At 43.9% G+C, this 15,921-nt stretch overlaps 1 protein-coding gene across 2 annotated transcripts; it reads left to right on the top strand.

The window, feature by feature from the left end:
* Nucleotides 1-6,454: 6,454 nt before the first annotated feature.
* TMEM139 (transmembrane protein 139) lies at nt 6,455-15,709 on the top strand. Of its 2 annotated transcripts, none has more exons than XM_081177012.1 (3): nt 6,455-7,192; nt 12,339-12,650; nt 14,062-15,709. In XM_081177012.1, exons 2-3 carry the CDS (start codon nt 12,403-12,405, stop codon nt 14,471-14,473), a joined length of 660 nt encoding a protein of 219 aa, XP_081033138.1. In that variant the 5' UTR covers nt 6,455-7,192; nt 12,339-12,402; the 3' UTR covers nt 14,474-15,709. The 2 variants fall into 2 exon arrangements, with proteins under 2 accessions (XP_081033138.1, XP_081033137.1); XM_081177011.1 differs by lacking the exon at nt 6,455-7,192 and adding an exon at nt 9,547-9,801.
* Nucleotides 15,710-15,921: the final 212 nt, after the last annotated feature.

A 15,921-nucleotide genomic window follows, 5' to 3' on the forward strand; every position in this document is an offset into this window, starting at 1 on the left:
GTGTTTCTAAAGTGGTCTCCCAGCTCTAAAAATGTCCTAGAAAAATATAATTGTCCCTCACTAGGTTATCATACTTGACAGTTCAGAATGAATCCCAGACTGTTTATGTGGTTGTATTTACATAGATCCTCACTTTAGCCAAGATGCGTCTGTTCCACACTAGGGATTAAACCTCTTGAGGTCCTCCTCTGCTTCTAGATGTTAATCTAAAGGTTTAACAAAATTTATTAAGACTCCTTCAAAGGGGAAATAGGGGCATATCAATTATTGCTCGGGTTGTGCTCTGGGGCAGGGAGAGGCAGTTCTGCAAGTTTGCAGCCCAACTGGTTGTGAATGTGGGTACCAATTATCCAGTCTATGATTCCCACCCTCAGACCATCCTCAGGGCACTTTTGCTTCTATTCTAAACACTTCCTTTAAAAAAAAAGGGCAAAGCATGAATGCTTAAATTAATATATCTATACTTTAAAAAGGAGGATTCAATGTGCCAAAATAATGTACAGTGGTACTTCGGGTTAAGAACTCAATTCGTTCCGGAGGTCCATTCTTAACCCGAAACCGTTCTTAACCTGAGGTACCACTTTAGCTAATGGGGCCACCCGCTGCTGCCGCGCCATTGAAGCACGATATCTGTTCTCATTCTGAAGCAAAGTTCTTAACCCAAGGTACTATTTCTGGGTTAGCGGAGTCTGTAACCTGAAGCGTCTGTAACCTGAAGTGTCTGTAACCCGAGGTACCACTGTACTTCTATCCGATGAATTGCAAAGCCAGTAGGAAGCTGTATTTCGAACACAAGTGAAGAACCTGCCATGACTAGTCTTTAAATATTGGGTTGATTTAGATGTAATCTCAGGCGCACACAGTCCCCATCCCACTGGCATGGCTGTGAGAAAGAAGTTAGAAGCTTTTGCCTCTGTTTCAGATTAAGCACAGCTTGCCATGTTGTTCAAACCAGGCAACCTAGGCTATTTGAAACAGGCCAACGTCAAGCCAGAGTTGACCAAATTAGCTTGTTTCAACTAACCATAGGGTTGATTATGCTGTGTTCAGACGACAGACGAAACTGGAGGTAATCTGAAATGGGTGTTTATGATCTCTTATTTGTGGCTGCCCTGGAGAGGGGCATGGAAGAGGCCAAGGCTCAATAGGGCTTATTCTTGTTCTGTTAATCCATCTGTAGCACATGAAGGGGGTGGAGTGGCCGGGGCATCCTTTTGTTATTGTGATGCACTCACTGGGGCAGGGATGAAGTGCGGCAAGGTGGTGGCAAGGCTCTGGGTGGGTGGCATGTATGCTTTTAGGACACCAAGACTCCCAAGCTGCAGCTCCCAAATCTCTCTGCCTCTGTCCCAGTAATCTCAGGGTTGCCACCAGGAGAGTCCCCACCCTGCTCACATGCCACTGCTTTGCTAAACCGTGGCTAATGCTTTATCTGAACACACTTGTGGAAATATACTCATTCTGTTGTGATTTCATGCTCTTTATTGCAGCTTGTAAAACAGTGATTTAATTGCCCCCCAAACCTCAGGCTTCTATATACATGTCCCGTCTGATTGGCTGATTCTGCTTCCCCTCTGGAGCCTGATTGGTCTTTTCCTGCAGGGCAGTCAGTTGTTGTATTCTAGGATCCTACTTGCCTATTGTTCTAGGATCCAAGCTTAGTACATAACACTTGTTATGCCTATCTTTGCCCTATATCTAAAATATACTAAGTGCTGAGGGACATATGTGCAGCAAATAAACATGAATCCATGTCTGGATTCTGTCCTGGAACCAATATGATTGGCAATAAATAACATTTACAGATAGGTAGCCGTGTTGGTCTGCCATAGTCAAAATAAAAAAATTCCTTCCAGTAGCACCTTAAAGACCAACTACGGTAAGTTAGTTCTTGGTATGAGCTTTCGTGTGCATGCACACTGTATCTGAAGAAGTGTGCATGCACACGAAAGCTCATACCAAGAACTAACTTAGTTGGTCTTTAAGGTGCTACTGGAAGGAATTTTTTTATTTTTAATAAATAACATGTCTTTTTTGGAGAGCTGAAAGCAGTTTGAAAGAGGATCACTGCTTATGTTGTACACTATCATAAGAATACACCCTCCAACATTTCTCTGATGAAAATAGGGACATCCTATTCAATAATAATAATAATACTTTTATTATTTATATGCACACACCATGGGAAATGTTCTCTCTCAAGCTACTTTCAGTACTCATAAAAATGATTGTCTGTCTCCAAGTAGCTGAAAAACAAAGTCCATTTCCATCAGCATGACTCAGCACACCATGTAAGAAAAGAAACAACCAGTGAAAGGGAAAAAGAAGAATTTGTGTTTTTAGACCACAGAACCATGAGAACTAAAATCAGATGTGAGGTGGTAAGTCTGTAGCTGCTTGGCTGTATAAATTCAGGCTACAGATGGGACTCCATTGCTGAGTTTTCCTACAATTTTTTAAAAAAAACACCTTAACTTTAATTTCACTATATGTAGAAAATTGGTGTGCCATGGAGGAGGTGAGGCTTCTATGTATAAATGATTTTGTTTGAATAGAATAAAATGCAACTATGCAAGCCCTTCGTGTTCTGAAATAGTACGAGTCAGACACAATTTGACCACCTGAACAGGTCCACACAGGCAGCTTAAAACACAGTGAAGTAATTTCCCCACACACATTTGCATTAGCTGTACACACTACAGAGGGGTCAGGGTCATGACCTGATTTGTTGTCTCGTCCCCACAACTCCTATTCAAGGAGGCTGTCATCTGCCCATGTGCAATGGCTGCTAAAACTGTGCACACTTCAGCCACAGCATGTGTTTTCAAATCGGATGGAAGCTGGTTTGAGGGAAAACACATCAAATGGGAGCATTTTTCGAGGAACTACAGGATGCATATGGATTGTAGCTAATATGCTATGTGCTTGGTTTCCAACACCTGTGAAATATACTCGGAGTCCTGTAATGATTTCATGCTCTTTATTGCAGCTTGTAAAACAGTGATTGAATTGCCCCCCCCCCCAACCTCAGGCTTTTATATACAGTGGTACCTCGGGTCAAGTACTTAATTCGTTCCGGAGGTCTGTACTTAACCTGAAACTGTTCTTAACCTGAAGCACCACTTTAGCTAATGGGGCCTCCTGCTGCTGCCACGCCACTGAAGCCCAATTTCTTTTCTTATCCTGAAGCAAATTTCTTAACCTGAAGCACTATTTCTGGGTTTGCAGAGTGTGTAACCTGAAGCGTATGTAACCCGAGGTACCACTGTACATTATTTACACAATGAGTGCCATCTGATTCTGCTTCCCTCCTGGAGCCTAATTGGTCTTTTCCTGCAAGCCAATCAGTTGTTGCATTCTAATAATAGAAATAAATAAATAAATAAATAAATAAATAAATAAATAAATAAATAAATAATTTTATTTATACCCTGCCCTCCCTGGCTCAGGGCAGCTAACACCAGTAAAAATTACAGTAAAAACATAATAGGGGAAACAATAAAATAAAATAAAATACAGGTTAAAATGCAATTTAAAATGCAGCCTCATTTTAAAAGTGGCCTCTAGGATCCTACTTGCCTATTGTTCTAGGATCCAAGTTTAGTACATAACAACCTGTGTTGGTAGTGCCCTGGTTCTGGAGTAAATAAGTCGCAGTGTGTACAAATGCCTAGGGCAGAAAGAAGAAATGCAGGCATTCCTGCATGTGGCGACTGTTTCTTAAGAACGGAAACAGCAGCCTTGAAATTGGTCACTGACTAAAAACGTAATGGAATTTATGGGCTGGGCCAAGGAGCCTCCCAATGAGAGCCAGGTAAATGCCTCAGGATACCCAAATGATAAGATAAGGCAAATCAATGGCAGCCTAGGAAAGTGGTGATGTGGAGAATTAATGGGTGACTGGAAAGAGAGGGAAAATTAGGGGTGGAGCACTGTGCAGCTGACCTACTTCACAGATACGGCACACTTGTATATTTTTTTATGTTTTTAAAAGCTGATGGCAGCCAACTTGTATTACAAGACAGTAGGCCTGGTATAATAATATTTATCATTGATACAGTGTGGTTTATATCTGCTTTATATACATGGTCAACAACCCTTCAAGATAAGCCAGAATTATTATCCCCACAAGGAAGGAAAAGGGGGCTGAGACGAAAAACAGTCTTTCCCAAGCCACACAGTTCTAGTGAGTTCTTGGCTAAAGTCAGAATTGAACCATGGGCTCCCCAGCTAACATCCTTACTTATGACACTAAGCCAACTCTATTCCATGTGTTGTAAAGGTAAAGGACCCCTGGACAGTTAAGTCCAGTCAAAGGCGATGGTGGGGTTGCGGTGCTCATCTCGCTTTCAGGCCAAGGGAGCCGGCGTTTGTACACAGACAGCTTTCCGGGTCATGTGGCCAGCATGACTAAACCACTTCTGGTGCAACGGGACACCCTGTGATGGAAACCAGAGTGCACTGAAACGCCATTTACCTTCCCGCTACTTGCACTGGTGTACTTTTGAACTGCTAGGTTGGCAGGAGCTGGGACACGGCAACGGGAGCTCACCCCGTCACGGGGATTCGAACCGCCAACCTTCCAATTGGAAAGCCCAAGAGGCTCAGTGGTTTAGACCACAGCGCCACCCGTGTCCCTCCCTTCATGTGTCATAAAGTGAATATGAATTGTAAAGTGGGCAGTCATTCATGGGAGTGTTTTCAACACATTCCCATGATGAAAAACCATAAAAATATTAGCTTTGGTCACCCACATACAGAGCCTCAACTGGCATATGAATGGCCTTGCCTCTTCTTTTACCTGGGTGGCATTCGGTTTTCATTCAGTTGCGCTTGTGATCCACACTTGTCAGGAAATGGTGCACAGCCATGATAGCTAAAAAGAACTCCACAGCTGAACTTTTTGTCCTAGGAGCGAATACAGTATGATCTCATTTTCCCTGTTGTGTGTATCATTTGAAGAGTTTTTAACAAAATCGCCATTAGATTTGTCTCTTTTTGGAGGTGTTCCCTGCGGTTGTACATCTGGTTCAAGCTAAGATCATATAATGGCTGCCTATCATTCCCACATTCTGTTGGGTAAGTTTTCCTTTCGTGCCCATGCTTTCCATCCAAAAGGTGTTTCTGGAGAACAACAGGCTCATTTGTCCTGTTAATGTAACATCAGGTTGCACACAAATCCATCTGGTGCCTTTGAGACAGGATACATCCAGGCAGAATTGCCACTGAAGTTATCCCCAAGGGAAATATTGAGGTGAACCTCAGTGGCACAGCCTCTCTTCAAATATTAGATAAGCCACCTTGAATCAGAATTGTAGAATTGGAAGGGACCGCAAAAGTAATCTAATCCAACGCCTCAATACAGGAATCTTCACACCAATGTGGGGCTCATAAACCTGAGATTAAGTCTCATTCTCTACCCACGGAGCTATCCCTCAGGGCTTGCTGTTGTTTGGATTTCCACAGCAACAGCAATACCTTTGCGTGCATAGTATTGTGGCCATGTGATGTTTTGACGCCTGAAGCAAACCACCAAATGGTGCCTCCCCCACCAGGAATGAAGTGAATATCTAAATCAGGAACAAGGGAGAAATAAAAGATCTACATTGGGATCTGCTGCCCCTGTGGACTCTGCCACCTGAGGCAGTCACCTCATCAGTGGGCCGAGAGATAACAGGAAGGACTGAGGGATTAAGAAAAACAGAAACAATTTCGAAAGAGGGATTAGATTTAAACTGAAAATTATGTCAGCCAGTTGCCAGCTGATTATGCCAAACTCCACTCTTGAGTCAGCTGCCGTTTGGTGACTGGTTCTTCCATTGGATCATCAACTTGTGACTGATGGGCCTCCATAATTTTCAACTTTCTCAAGTGGGTCCTGCGGTTTGAGAAACCCCTGCTCCAGATTGCTCTTCTGCTAGCAAGGAGCAGGATAGCAGGCTGTGGAGTGAGGACAGCTTCATGGAAATGTGTGCATGATTGCTCCATAAGGAAGAGTGTCTGGCTTTTTCCTGGTACTCATCTCATAGTGTTCCTGATGTGCAGATATAGTACCAGGTAGGGAATGTGGGGCTTTCCCATTAGCTGGGTCAAAGCATAATAATCTACACCGGCCTTCCCCAACCTGGTGCCTTCAGATGTTTTGAAATACAATTCCCATGAGCCCTATCCAGGCCAGGAAAGGCTAACCATCTCAGATAATAGTTTTCAAACTGTTCTAGGGAACTCCAAGCTCAGGAATTGAGTATGTGCCGTGTAGTTCAGTTCTGTGAAGAGAAAAGGCTTGTTTGCTGGCCAGTAAGAAGCCAAAAAGTTTCAAAGCCACTGATCTACAGTGTTGAATCACTTCCCTAACGCTCTGTTCTTTTTGCAAGTTTAGATCCTGGGTTGGGGTAATATTTCAGTGATCCTTCACCCAGTTGTCAAGATTTCAACAACACAGCTGTAATTTCACAAGAACTTTCGCCGCTTTTATTCTGTGCTCCTAATCCCCAGGTGTTTTCCTTAAATCACACAGAGACTTTCTGCCTCGGCTGTCGTCTGGGAAGGTTACTGACCCGATGGCAGCTCCATTCCCTCTTTGTCCATATAGCACAGAAGTCAAGAGTGTAAACTAAAACCGGTACCTGCCAGGCAACCTGAGTAGTAGGAAGAACACATAGTTTATATCTTTACAGAGCTCATAAATAGTTATGTACATGCCCTGTGATTTAGGGATGGGCCTAATGCCCCACCCTGTCGAGGGAGGTGTCACTGAAGGCTTTCTACAAGATAAAAGAGAGAGAGAGAGAGATCTTCGCCCCAGTAAGAAAAAGAAGCTGGAGACGCAGATTGACACACACCCCTTACTCACTCTTTGCAATACGCCACCCATTTCCTCAGCCACCTTCCTGCTCTTTTAAAGAGGCCCAGCTGGGAGGGCAAAAGAGGAAAGAAAAACGTTCTCAGGTGGATAAAGGAGACAATACTATTTGGGCGGAAAGATTGTGAAATCTAAGAAGGGGTAGCTCTCTGTTTCTACACTCGCAACTTCCTCCTTGGATTTTTGGATGTGCCCTTAAAGGGTGAAGGTGGGAAGCTGCTGGCGTTTCTTTCTGGGAGCCCTGGCAAAGGAGCTTGCAATCAGTTACCTGGGGATGACCACAGGAGGGAAGACCTCATGGCTGAGGCTGGTGCAAAGCATCCAAGTTTGGTGAGTGACCAGGGCTGGTGAGGGGCTGCTGCTGTCAGAGACTTGTGTGAGTGTTGCTTGCGAAAGTAGCCGAGGTGTGTACATGCATGAGACAAAGTAGAATGAAAAATACTGAGAGCATCGGTCACATGTGTGTTTCTGTCTAGCAGTAGAATCCTTTTACAAAGCTTTAAATAACTTGAGTGTAGTTCCTTTTGTCCTGTGCCAGAAGTCAGCTGGTGCTCAGACATTGCAATCACATTCATATTTTCTCGGGAGTAAGCTGTGCTTAGTGTGGTTTACTCTCTACTAAGCCTGTTTAGGTTTGCAACCTGAATTATGAACAAGCTTGATTGGTAGATAGGGAGGGAAAAAGCACAAACCCACTAAACTAACTACTCCTGTAAAGTTGAGTCAGCATTTCCAAACTACTGTTGCCACTTTTGTCTTCCATCATTGTTATTACAATACTTTTTAAGCTTTTTTTTTAATATACAGATTTAACAGCATCTCAAAGCACGAGGCTGTGAGCTGTCATTGATAATACATGCATGTTTCATCGTTACATTGCAGCAATAACCATGAATCATAAATGCAAAGTATCTTAAAGGTTAACCAAGAAATTGGTGTTAAGTTTTGAATACTATTGCTAAGATTTAAAACAGTTTTCCATGATTTAAGATGAGCTATATTTAGCTATATTTTTAATTAGTGAAGGTTTGGTGCTCTGTGTGTAAATAGATTCATTTATAATATATACATATTTACAATTTAATGTGCCTTTCTTTAAGGCACACGGGTGGCACTGTGGTCTAAACCACATAGCCTAGGACTTGCCGATCAAAAGGTCGGTGGTTCGAATCCCCGCGACGGGGTGAGCTCCCGTTGTTCGGTCCCTGCTCGTGCCAACCTAGCAGCAGTTTGAAAGCACGTCAAAGTGCAAGTAGATAAATAGGTACCACTCTGGCGGGAAGGTAAACAGTGTTTCCGTCTGCTACTCTGGTTCGCCAGAAGCGGCTTAGTCATGCTAGCCACATGACCCAGAAGCTGTATGCCAGCTCCCTTGGCCAATAAAGCGAGATGAGCACAGCAACCCCAGAGTCGGTCACGACTGGACCTAATGGTCAGGGGTCCCTTTACCTTTACCTTCTTTAAGGAACGTGGTGTTTAGCAACCTCCCCATTTTATCTTCACAATAGTTTATGCTGAGCGATGGTGACTGGTCTAAGGTAACCTGGTGACTCTCATGCCTGAGAAGAGTTCAGAACTCACACCTCCCTCCCTGGTCTTCGTTGGAAGCTAACCACTACACCACATTAATTATCATAATTATGTTAATTATAGGTATGCTTGGATTCGCTTGTGCTTTCTTTTGCTCAAGTGTTAGTTTCATATGCTTACACGACCATTTCTCAGCCATCTTGGATAGCCTAAATGCAATTGGGAGATACACAGTTAGAGACACTCTGAAAGTGGGTTTTTTGTGTGTGTTTTTTAAAAAACAAAACTATAGCTGTCAATCCTACTGAGCATGTCAGCTAGTTTAAAGTCAAAAAGCTGCTTGTCTGTTCAATCAGATGATTGACTATAGTAAAAATCTCCGGAATTTCCAGCTGTATGTACATAGGGGGTCAATGTTTCTGGCTGTTGGTGGTTCAAGCCTGCCCTGGGATGGCATTACAGGAGCTTGGACAAGGTGACACCCCCCCCCCCGGGATACCTTCCAACTCTGCAATTCTATGATTCTATCTCCCCTCCATCCTTCAAAATCTAGGGTTGTATCCATGTTTATTGTCTATGGAAGTGTGTTGTTGGAACACATGTGTGATATATATATATGCATGCTAGATAAATGTATCTAGTAAATGGCACCCGTCCTGTGGAATGCCCTCCCACCAGATGTCAAAGAGAAAAACAACTACCAGACTTTTAGAAGACATCTGAAGGCAGCCCTGTTTAGGGAAGCTTTTAATGTTTAATAGGTTATTGTATTTTAATATTCTGTTGAAAGCTGCCCAGAGTGGCTGGGGAAACAAATTATTATTATTATTATTATTATTATTATTATTATTATTATTATTATTATTATTCTGGTTCATGAAGGTGAGATACCAGGAAAGGGTACTGCAGCTGAGAGACAGATAATTTTTTCAGACAACTCCTGCCACCCCTCCCCACCCTTTCTTCCTTTTTCTTATTCACTTCCTTTTCTTCCTCTGTCCTTTGTTTGGGTTTTTGCAAGCACCTTCCGTCTCTGACTCTGCAGAGTGGAATTTTCCTGCGCTGCTGCCTAGGCTCAGGCACACACAGAGCTTGGGTGGTTTTTTTTAAGGCATGGGAAACGAGAGTCCAGTAAGAAAGCTATTATTAGTGCAAAACAGAGGCCAATAGCAGAACTTCCTCCATCTGGGATTTCCCTGTAGCCTGAAAGGAGCAATGTCCATGCGTGGCACAGCCTGCCTCATGATGACCATGCATGCTGGCCCGAAAGCAGCTGTTTAAAAGGGCTTGTGTTGCTGTCAGACACCAAAGGGAACAACATGACTGTGCTGTGAACATGCAAGTGAAGCCAAAGTTAGAGAGCCATTTATTTCACCTGGGGAGCAAAGGATGCAGTTAAATCAGACTGGGTGAGCCTCTCTGCTTTTTTATCAGCAGTGGGTATAAGTAAACTATTATGATTATTATTTAAAAGATAAAGGGACCCCTGACCATTAGGTCCAGTCGTAACCGACTCTGGGGTTGCGGCTCTCATCTCGCTTTATTGGCCGAGGGAGCCGGTGTACAGCTTCCGGGTCATGTGGCCAGCAGGACTAAGCCGCTTCTGGAGAACCAGAGCAGCGCACGGAAACGCCGTTTACCTTCCTGCTGGAGCAGTACCTATTTATCTACTTGTACTTGGTGCTTTCAAACTGCTAGGTTGGCAGGAGCAGGGACCGAGCAACGGGAGCTCACCACATCACTGGGATTCGAACCGCCAACCTTCTGATTGGCAAGCCCTAGGCTCTGTGGTTTAACCCACAGTGCCACACGCGTCCCTCTATAATTATTATTTATTGCACTGGATTTTTTTTCACCTGTTTACCTTTTTTCTTTGCCTGGTTCACAGACCCCCTGAAGCCCATTCACAGACCCCCTAGGGTCTCCTGGTTTCATTTCTCTTGGGTAAAGCAGCATAGGAGACTTACAACGTCGTCTTCATGTTTTTTATTTACAATTTAAATGTACAGACAGAACATATGGGAAGCAAGGGGATTCCTGCAGCGCGCAGCAGAACCACTGATCTTGCGCCAGATTCCCAGAGCGAAAACTGCACCCCACTGTGATTTCATCTTTAGTCAACCCACAGCTGTGTCAGCTTTCTACCGGGCTCTGCATACATTGGCTTTCAAACTTGCCCATCCCACTAGCCCAAAGGTGCTGCCTTTCAAAGGAGCAGAGAGATTCCAGGCTGTGAAGAACGAGCTTCCCCAGCCATTGAGAAAACATAAACCTATCTTCCCCATTGACAAGTCCAATTAGCTATTTTGGATGGATGGATAGATAGTAAAGAGGGACAAATGATGTTGGGAAGTCTCACACAATGTGATCGTTGTGGGCCTTAGGTTGCCTACCCCTGGATTAGGCCATGACCTGGCTTGGGTTGCCAACCCACCAGTTGAAGACCAGTGTACAATATGGCACTCACGATAAGTCACCCACTTCCAATTCCTAGTGTTTGCCTCAATTTTGGGCCAGTTTTTAACTTTAAAATTATATATGAGAATATATTTGCTTATCTAGATATCTGCAGGAGCACTCATGTAGCCCTTTAAAGTAACAGCACAATTTTATTCAAGGGTATCTATTTTCACTCAACTGTGATCTAACATTTTTCATCCTATCTATCATCTCTATCTATCTATCTATCTATCTATCTCTATCTATCTATCTATCTATCTATCTATCTATCTATCTATCTATCTATCATCTCCATGTTTTCCTTTGAGAATCCACTAGGGCAGGAGGGGCGGAGGGAACCTTTGGCTCTTCAGATGTTGCTAAACTACAACTCCCATCAGCCCTAGCAAATATGGCCAGTGGCCAAGGATTATGGTAGTTGGAGTTTGGCATCATCTGGCAAGCCAAAGCTTCTCCACAGTTGCACAAGAGCGAAATCTAAGGAAGAGCAAGCTCTCCGCTCATCCTCCTTATTCCAGGAATGAGGGATGTCTTTCAGCTCAAGGGCGGAAGCCACATACTAGTGGCAGGTGGAGCAACAGAGACCACATTCCAGCCATGAAAAGGTCAGCTGTTTCCACAACCAGCAAGAGGAATTATCTCAGTCCCAGTAGGCAAAAGCAGGGAAGGAGGATTGGTATGGCTTGGGGTAGGAGGGTATAGTTTGGGGAGTCCCAGGGGACAGATACAGAGGGCCACATTTGAGCCCCAGACCAAAGGTTCCCTTTGTTGTTGTTTAGTCATTTAGTTGTGTCCGACTCTTCGTGACCCCATGGACCAGAGAATGCCAGGCACTCCTGTCTTCCACTGCCTCCCGCAGCTTGATCAAACTCATGCTGGTAGCTTCGAGAACACTATCCAACCATCTCGTCCTCTGTCGTCCCCTTCTCCTTGTGCCCTCAATCTTTCCCAACATCAGGGTCTTTTCCAGGAAGTCTTCTCTTCTCATGAGGTGGAGCCTCAGTTCTCATGTACTGGAGCCTCAGCTTCACGATCTGTCCTTCCAGTGAGCACTCAGGGCTGATTTCCTTCAGAATGGAGAGGTCTGATCTTCTTGCAGTCCATGGGACTCTCAAGAGTCTCCTCCAGCATCATAATTCAAAAGCATCAATTCTTCGGTGATCAGCCTTCTTTATGGTCCAGCTCTCACTTCCATACATCACTACTGGGAAAATCATAGCTTTAACTATATGGACTTTTGTTGGCAAGGTGATGTCCCTACCCCTGCCCTAATCCTTCATTATGTTGTATATTTATCCTGGATGAGGGCTAGTGCTTCAATAGCTCTAAGTGGTTACTTCATTGGAATGATTGCCTGTATATATTTGCACTCATGTCATCAGGTACTTGGCTTGCACATGGCGTGTCATTTGAGACCCTTGCTGTGTGCTTGAGTCACATGTGTCCGTGTCTCTTCATCAGCATCACTGCCTTTTCTCTTTGACAGATGCCCATTCTTGCCGCTGCACAGCTTTCGTCTATTGACTGCCACGCTTACCAGTCCCTCTGCCATGTTATCCGCGTCACACTGGAAGAGCCTGCGTCAAACGTTAATGGTGCTGTTCACCGCCACGCTTCTCATTGGAATAACCATGCTGGCTCTCTCCACTGACATCAACCCTGTTGGATTTTTCTTCATTGCGGTGGGGGGTCTGTGTTTGCTTGGCTACCTCATTAGTTTGGCAGTGGAGTTCTACCTGAAGCAACGCAATCCAGCGGAAGAAAATAATCCAGGCTCGCGGAGACAAAGTCAGGCTGGGTAAGCAGCTGTGTCTACTTTCCTCTCCTTTCCATATGCTGACCCTTTAGAGGTAGTCTATACAAAGAGCAGATTGTGGTAGACCAGGCTTCCTCAACCTCGGCCCTCCAGATGTTTTGAGACTACAATTCCCAACATCCCTGACCACTGGTCCTGCTAGCTAGGGATCATGGGAGTTGTAGGCCAAAAACATCTGGAGGGCCGAGGTTGAGGAAGCCTGTGGTAGAACATGAAAAGAGCATGGCCAGATCAGACCATGGATCTGTTTGTCCTGCATGGTGATGATAATATCGTTTATACCCCACCCATCTGGCTGGGTTTCCCCAGCCACTCTGGGCAGCTTCCAGCAAAATATAAAAACACAATAAAATGTCAGACATTAAAAACTTCTTGATACAGGGCTGCCTTCAGATGTCTTCTAAAAGTTGTGTAGTTCTTTATATCCTTGACATCTGATGGGAGGACATTCCAAGAAGGCCCTCTGCCTGGTTTCCTGTAACCTCACTACTCGCCGTGAGGTAAACAGCAGAAGACCCTTGGAGCTGGACCTCAGTGTCTGGGCTGAACGATGGGGGTTTAGGGCTTTAAAAGTCAGAACCAACACTCCAAGTGGCCAACCAATAATTCTGGGAAGCTTACAAGCTGATCATGAAGGCAACAGCCCATTCTGAGTTATATTAGCTCTCAGCTGTTTAGCTACAATGGCTTGAGATTCTACTTAACTGTAGTGGCAAATAGTTTGTAATTGATATATTCTACATTGACTTAGCCCTAAAGTCTTAAAAACTCTCCTGAGCTACCAGTTACCACCTCCTCTTGGGTCAGTGAATCAAATAATGCATTGTATGAAATATTCCGAGTGGAGAACTGCAGGATCATATTAACAAAACTGCTTGTGGCTGGTTGTTAAAAGCAATGAAAACCATGAGTTGGCATTGCATCTGAACCAGCCTCAAGAAAGCCAGGGGCAAGAGTGAAAGGATTTGTTATTTGGGGGTGGGATTCTATCTGGAAGCACCCTAAAAGTCTATCAAATTCTACAGTAGGTTTAATAGTCACTCCTTCTCTGCAGCAAAGTTTGGGAACTATAGCTCCAGTGAAAGGATTAGGAGTCCCCTAACAACTCTCAGCTCTCTTGGCAAGCTACAGTTCCCGGAATTCTTTTGGGGGAAGCCCTCACTGTTTAATAATAATACTAATTTTATTATTTATACCACACACATCTGGTATCATAGTGTTTTAAAACAGGTGAGGCCTGTGATTGTGGGGGCCGGAATGCACTTGATGATCCCATTGCTTGAATATGGTAGATATTATTGTTTGTTGAGAGGACAGAGAATCCTCCTTTGTGGAAAGTATGGAGCTATTATAATGATTTGTGTTTTTAACTACTCCCCCTCTCTTTTACCAGCATAGACAATGAGGCCTATGAGGCCCCGGCATATGAGGAGGTGGTGACTACTGGCTACTTATCGGGACCAACCATCTGGACCATCACCTCCAGTCAAGGAACAACCCCAGTGGAACCCCCTCCGTACAGCGTGGTCATTGAGCCTCCTGCCCACGGAGAGACTGTGGTCGAGGCATTCAGTGTTTCGGTGGCACCAGGCACACGGCGTGCCTCGGAGGCAGATCTACAGTCCCGGTTCCGCCTCAGGTTGCTCATGCTGCCAAAACTGCAGCGATTTGTCTCTGATACCCACGAACTCAAAGGTGTTGAAGAGCGGGCAGAACGTCCGGAGCCCCTCACGCCCCCTCCTGCTTATGAGAACGCGACTGTGGAGGAGGTCCTTGAAGAAGAATTTCAGCCCTCCAGGCTATGAGAACAGTGCACCGTGGACATTTTTCGTCAGACTTTCTTTGGTGGTCGTCCTGTTGCAATCCATGCGATATGAGGAACATGGCCTGTGTGCAAGATGTTAGCTGCTGTGCCCGCTTTTAAAGAACTCTCCTGAGAAATGTGCACATACAGGTCTGAATTTCTCATGGGAAATGCAATTTTTTTAAAAAAACGAACTTGTGTTTTCTGACGTTTCCAGAATGTTCTTGGACTTACAGCGTAGGCTGCTTGGAAGCTGGCTTTAAAGAAGGCTGGACTGGTTGGTGTAATGATTGCTGCTCCTTTTTTTTTTAAATAACCACATCTGAAACCAAATAAACTGAGAGGGCAAATCTGGGATCAAAACTACGAACCACATCTTAATGATTTCCAAAACCTGTTTAAAAGCTTTGAGTCTGAGAGTTAGCAAACTGAGATTAATAAGGAATTCAGCTTCTGAAAATAGCACTTACTCCATCCATATTTCTTTATTGTGGAACAAACTGCATATTATGTGCAGAACAGTGAATTTGTAAATATGTAAAATCATAAACATTGATTGTGTACAATTGAATAACGTTGCTGAGACATGCAATTGCTTCCTGCCCTTTTAAGAAACATACTAGCTGATTACCAAGGAATGCTGTAATGAAAGAATTTATGAAATAATGTGATCACAGAAAATCTGTCTGTAAATCTATTGCAGCCAGAATACCAACTGATGGAAGTGATCTGTTGACCAAGTCTTTTCCTCAACATTGCAAACAGTATAACTTTAAGAAACTTGAAAACAGGACAATCTGTTTAACAACTGTGTTTATTGTCCAACATATCATGTACGCTACTGGGTGTCAAAAACAGGTGACAGGCCAAGGGACAGGAGAGTATGGAAGCCTGGAGATGGAATGGAAAATGGGTAAAGATGAGTGTGTTGCTGTATTTAGTCATCTGAAACTGGGTCCAGAATGGACGGACATAGGGCTGACCCAATCCAAAGGCAAACTGAGACTATTCTCCCAGGTTACAGGGTGTGGGTGAATCCACTTCCAGATGTGGAAGCAAATTCCATTGATATCCAAGGGATTTACTGTTGATTTTAATAATCTTTTAAATGTTTTTAACTATCTGTTTTTATCAATAATTTCAATATTTTATATTATATTTTTGTACACTGCTTAGAGATTTTCTTACGATAAGTGGTATGTAAATTTTATTAAATAAAGGATATTTTGTTCTACCAGCTTCACTCTGGCACCTTTAACAGCTGATTGACATGCAGAAATTAAGCAGATGATGTTTTGCCCAGTAACAGATGGTAGTACCTATCTTTAGAATAAGGCAGCAATCCTCTGCACAATTTCACACATTAAAATCAGTTGACTGCAGCCCTCTGTCTACTTAATCTGAGAGCAAGCCTCGCTGAACTCAAATCAGATTTACTGCTGAACAGGC

Source organism: Podarcis bocagei (genome assembly GCF_964188305.1).
Source record: "Podarcis bocagei genome assembly, chromosome: 17".
Lineage (NCBI taxonomy): Eukaryota > Metazoa > Chordata > Lepidosauria > Squamata > Lacertidae > Podarcis > Podarcis bocagei.

Bases quoted from the DNA above. Each gene is read 5' to 3' on its own strand.
- TMEM139 (XM_081177011.1), top strand. From the start codon at position 9,782: ATGCAGTTAAATCAGACTGG. The intron at 9,802-12,338 runs GTGAGCCTCTCT...TCTCTTTGACAG, and splicing joins ATGCAGTTAAATCAGACTGG to ATGCCCATTCTTGCCGCTGC. The intron at 12,651-14,061 runs GTAAGCAGCTGT...CTCTTTTACCAG, and splicing joins CGGAGACAAAGTCAGGCTGG to CATAGACAATGAGGCCTATG.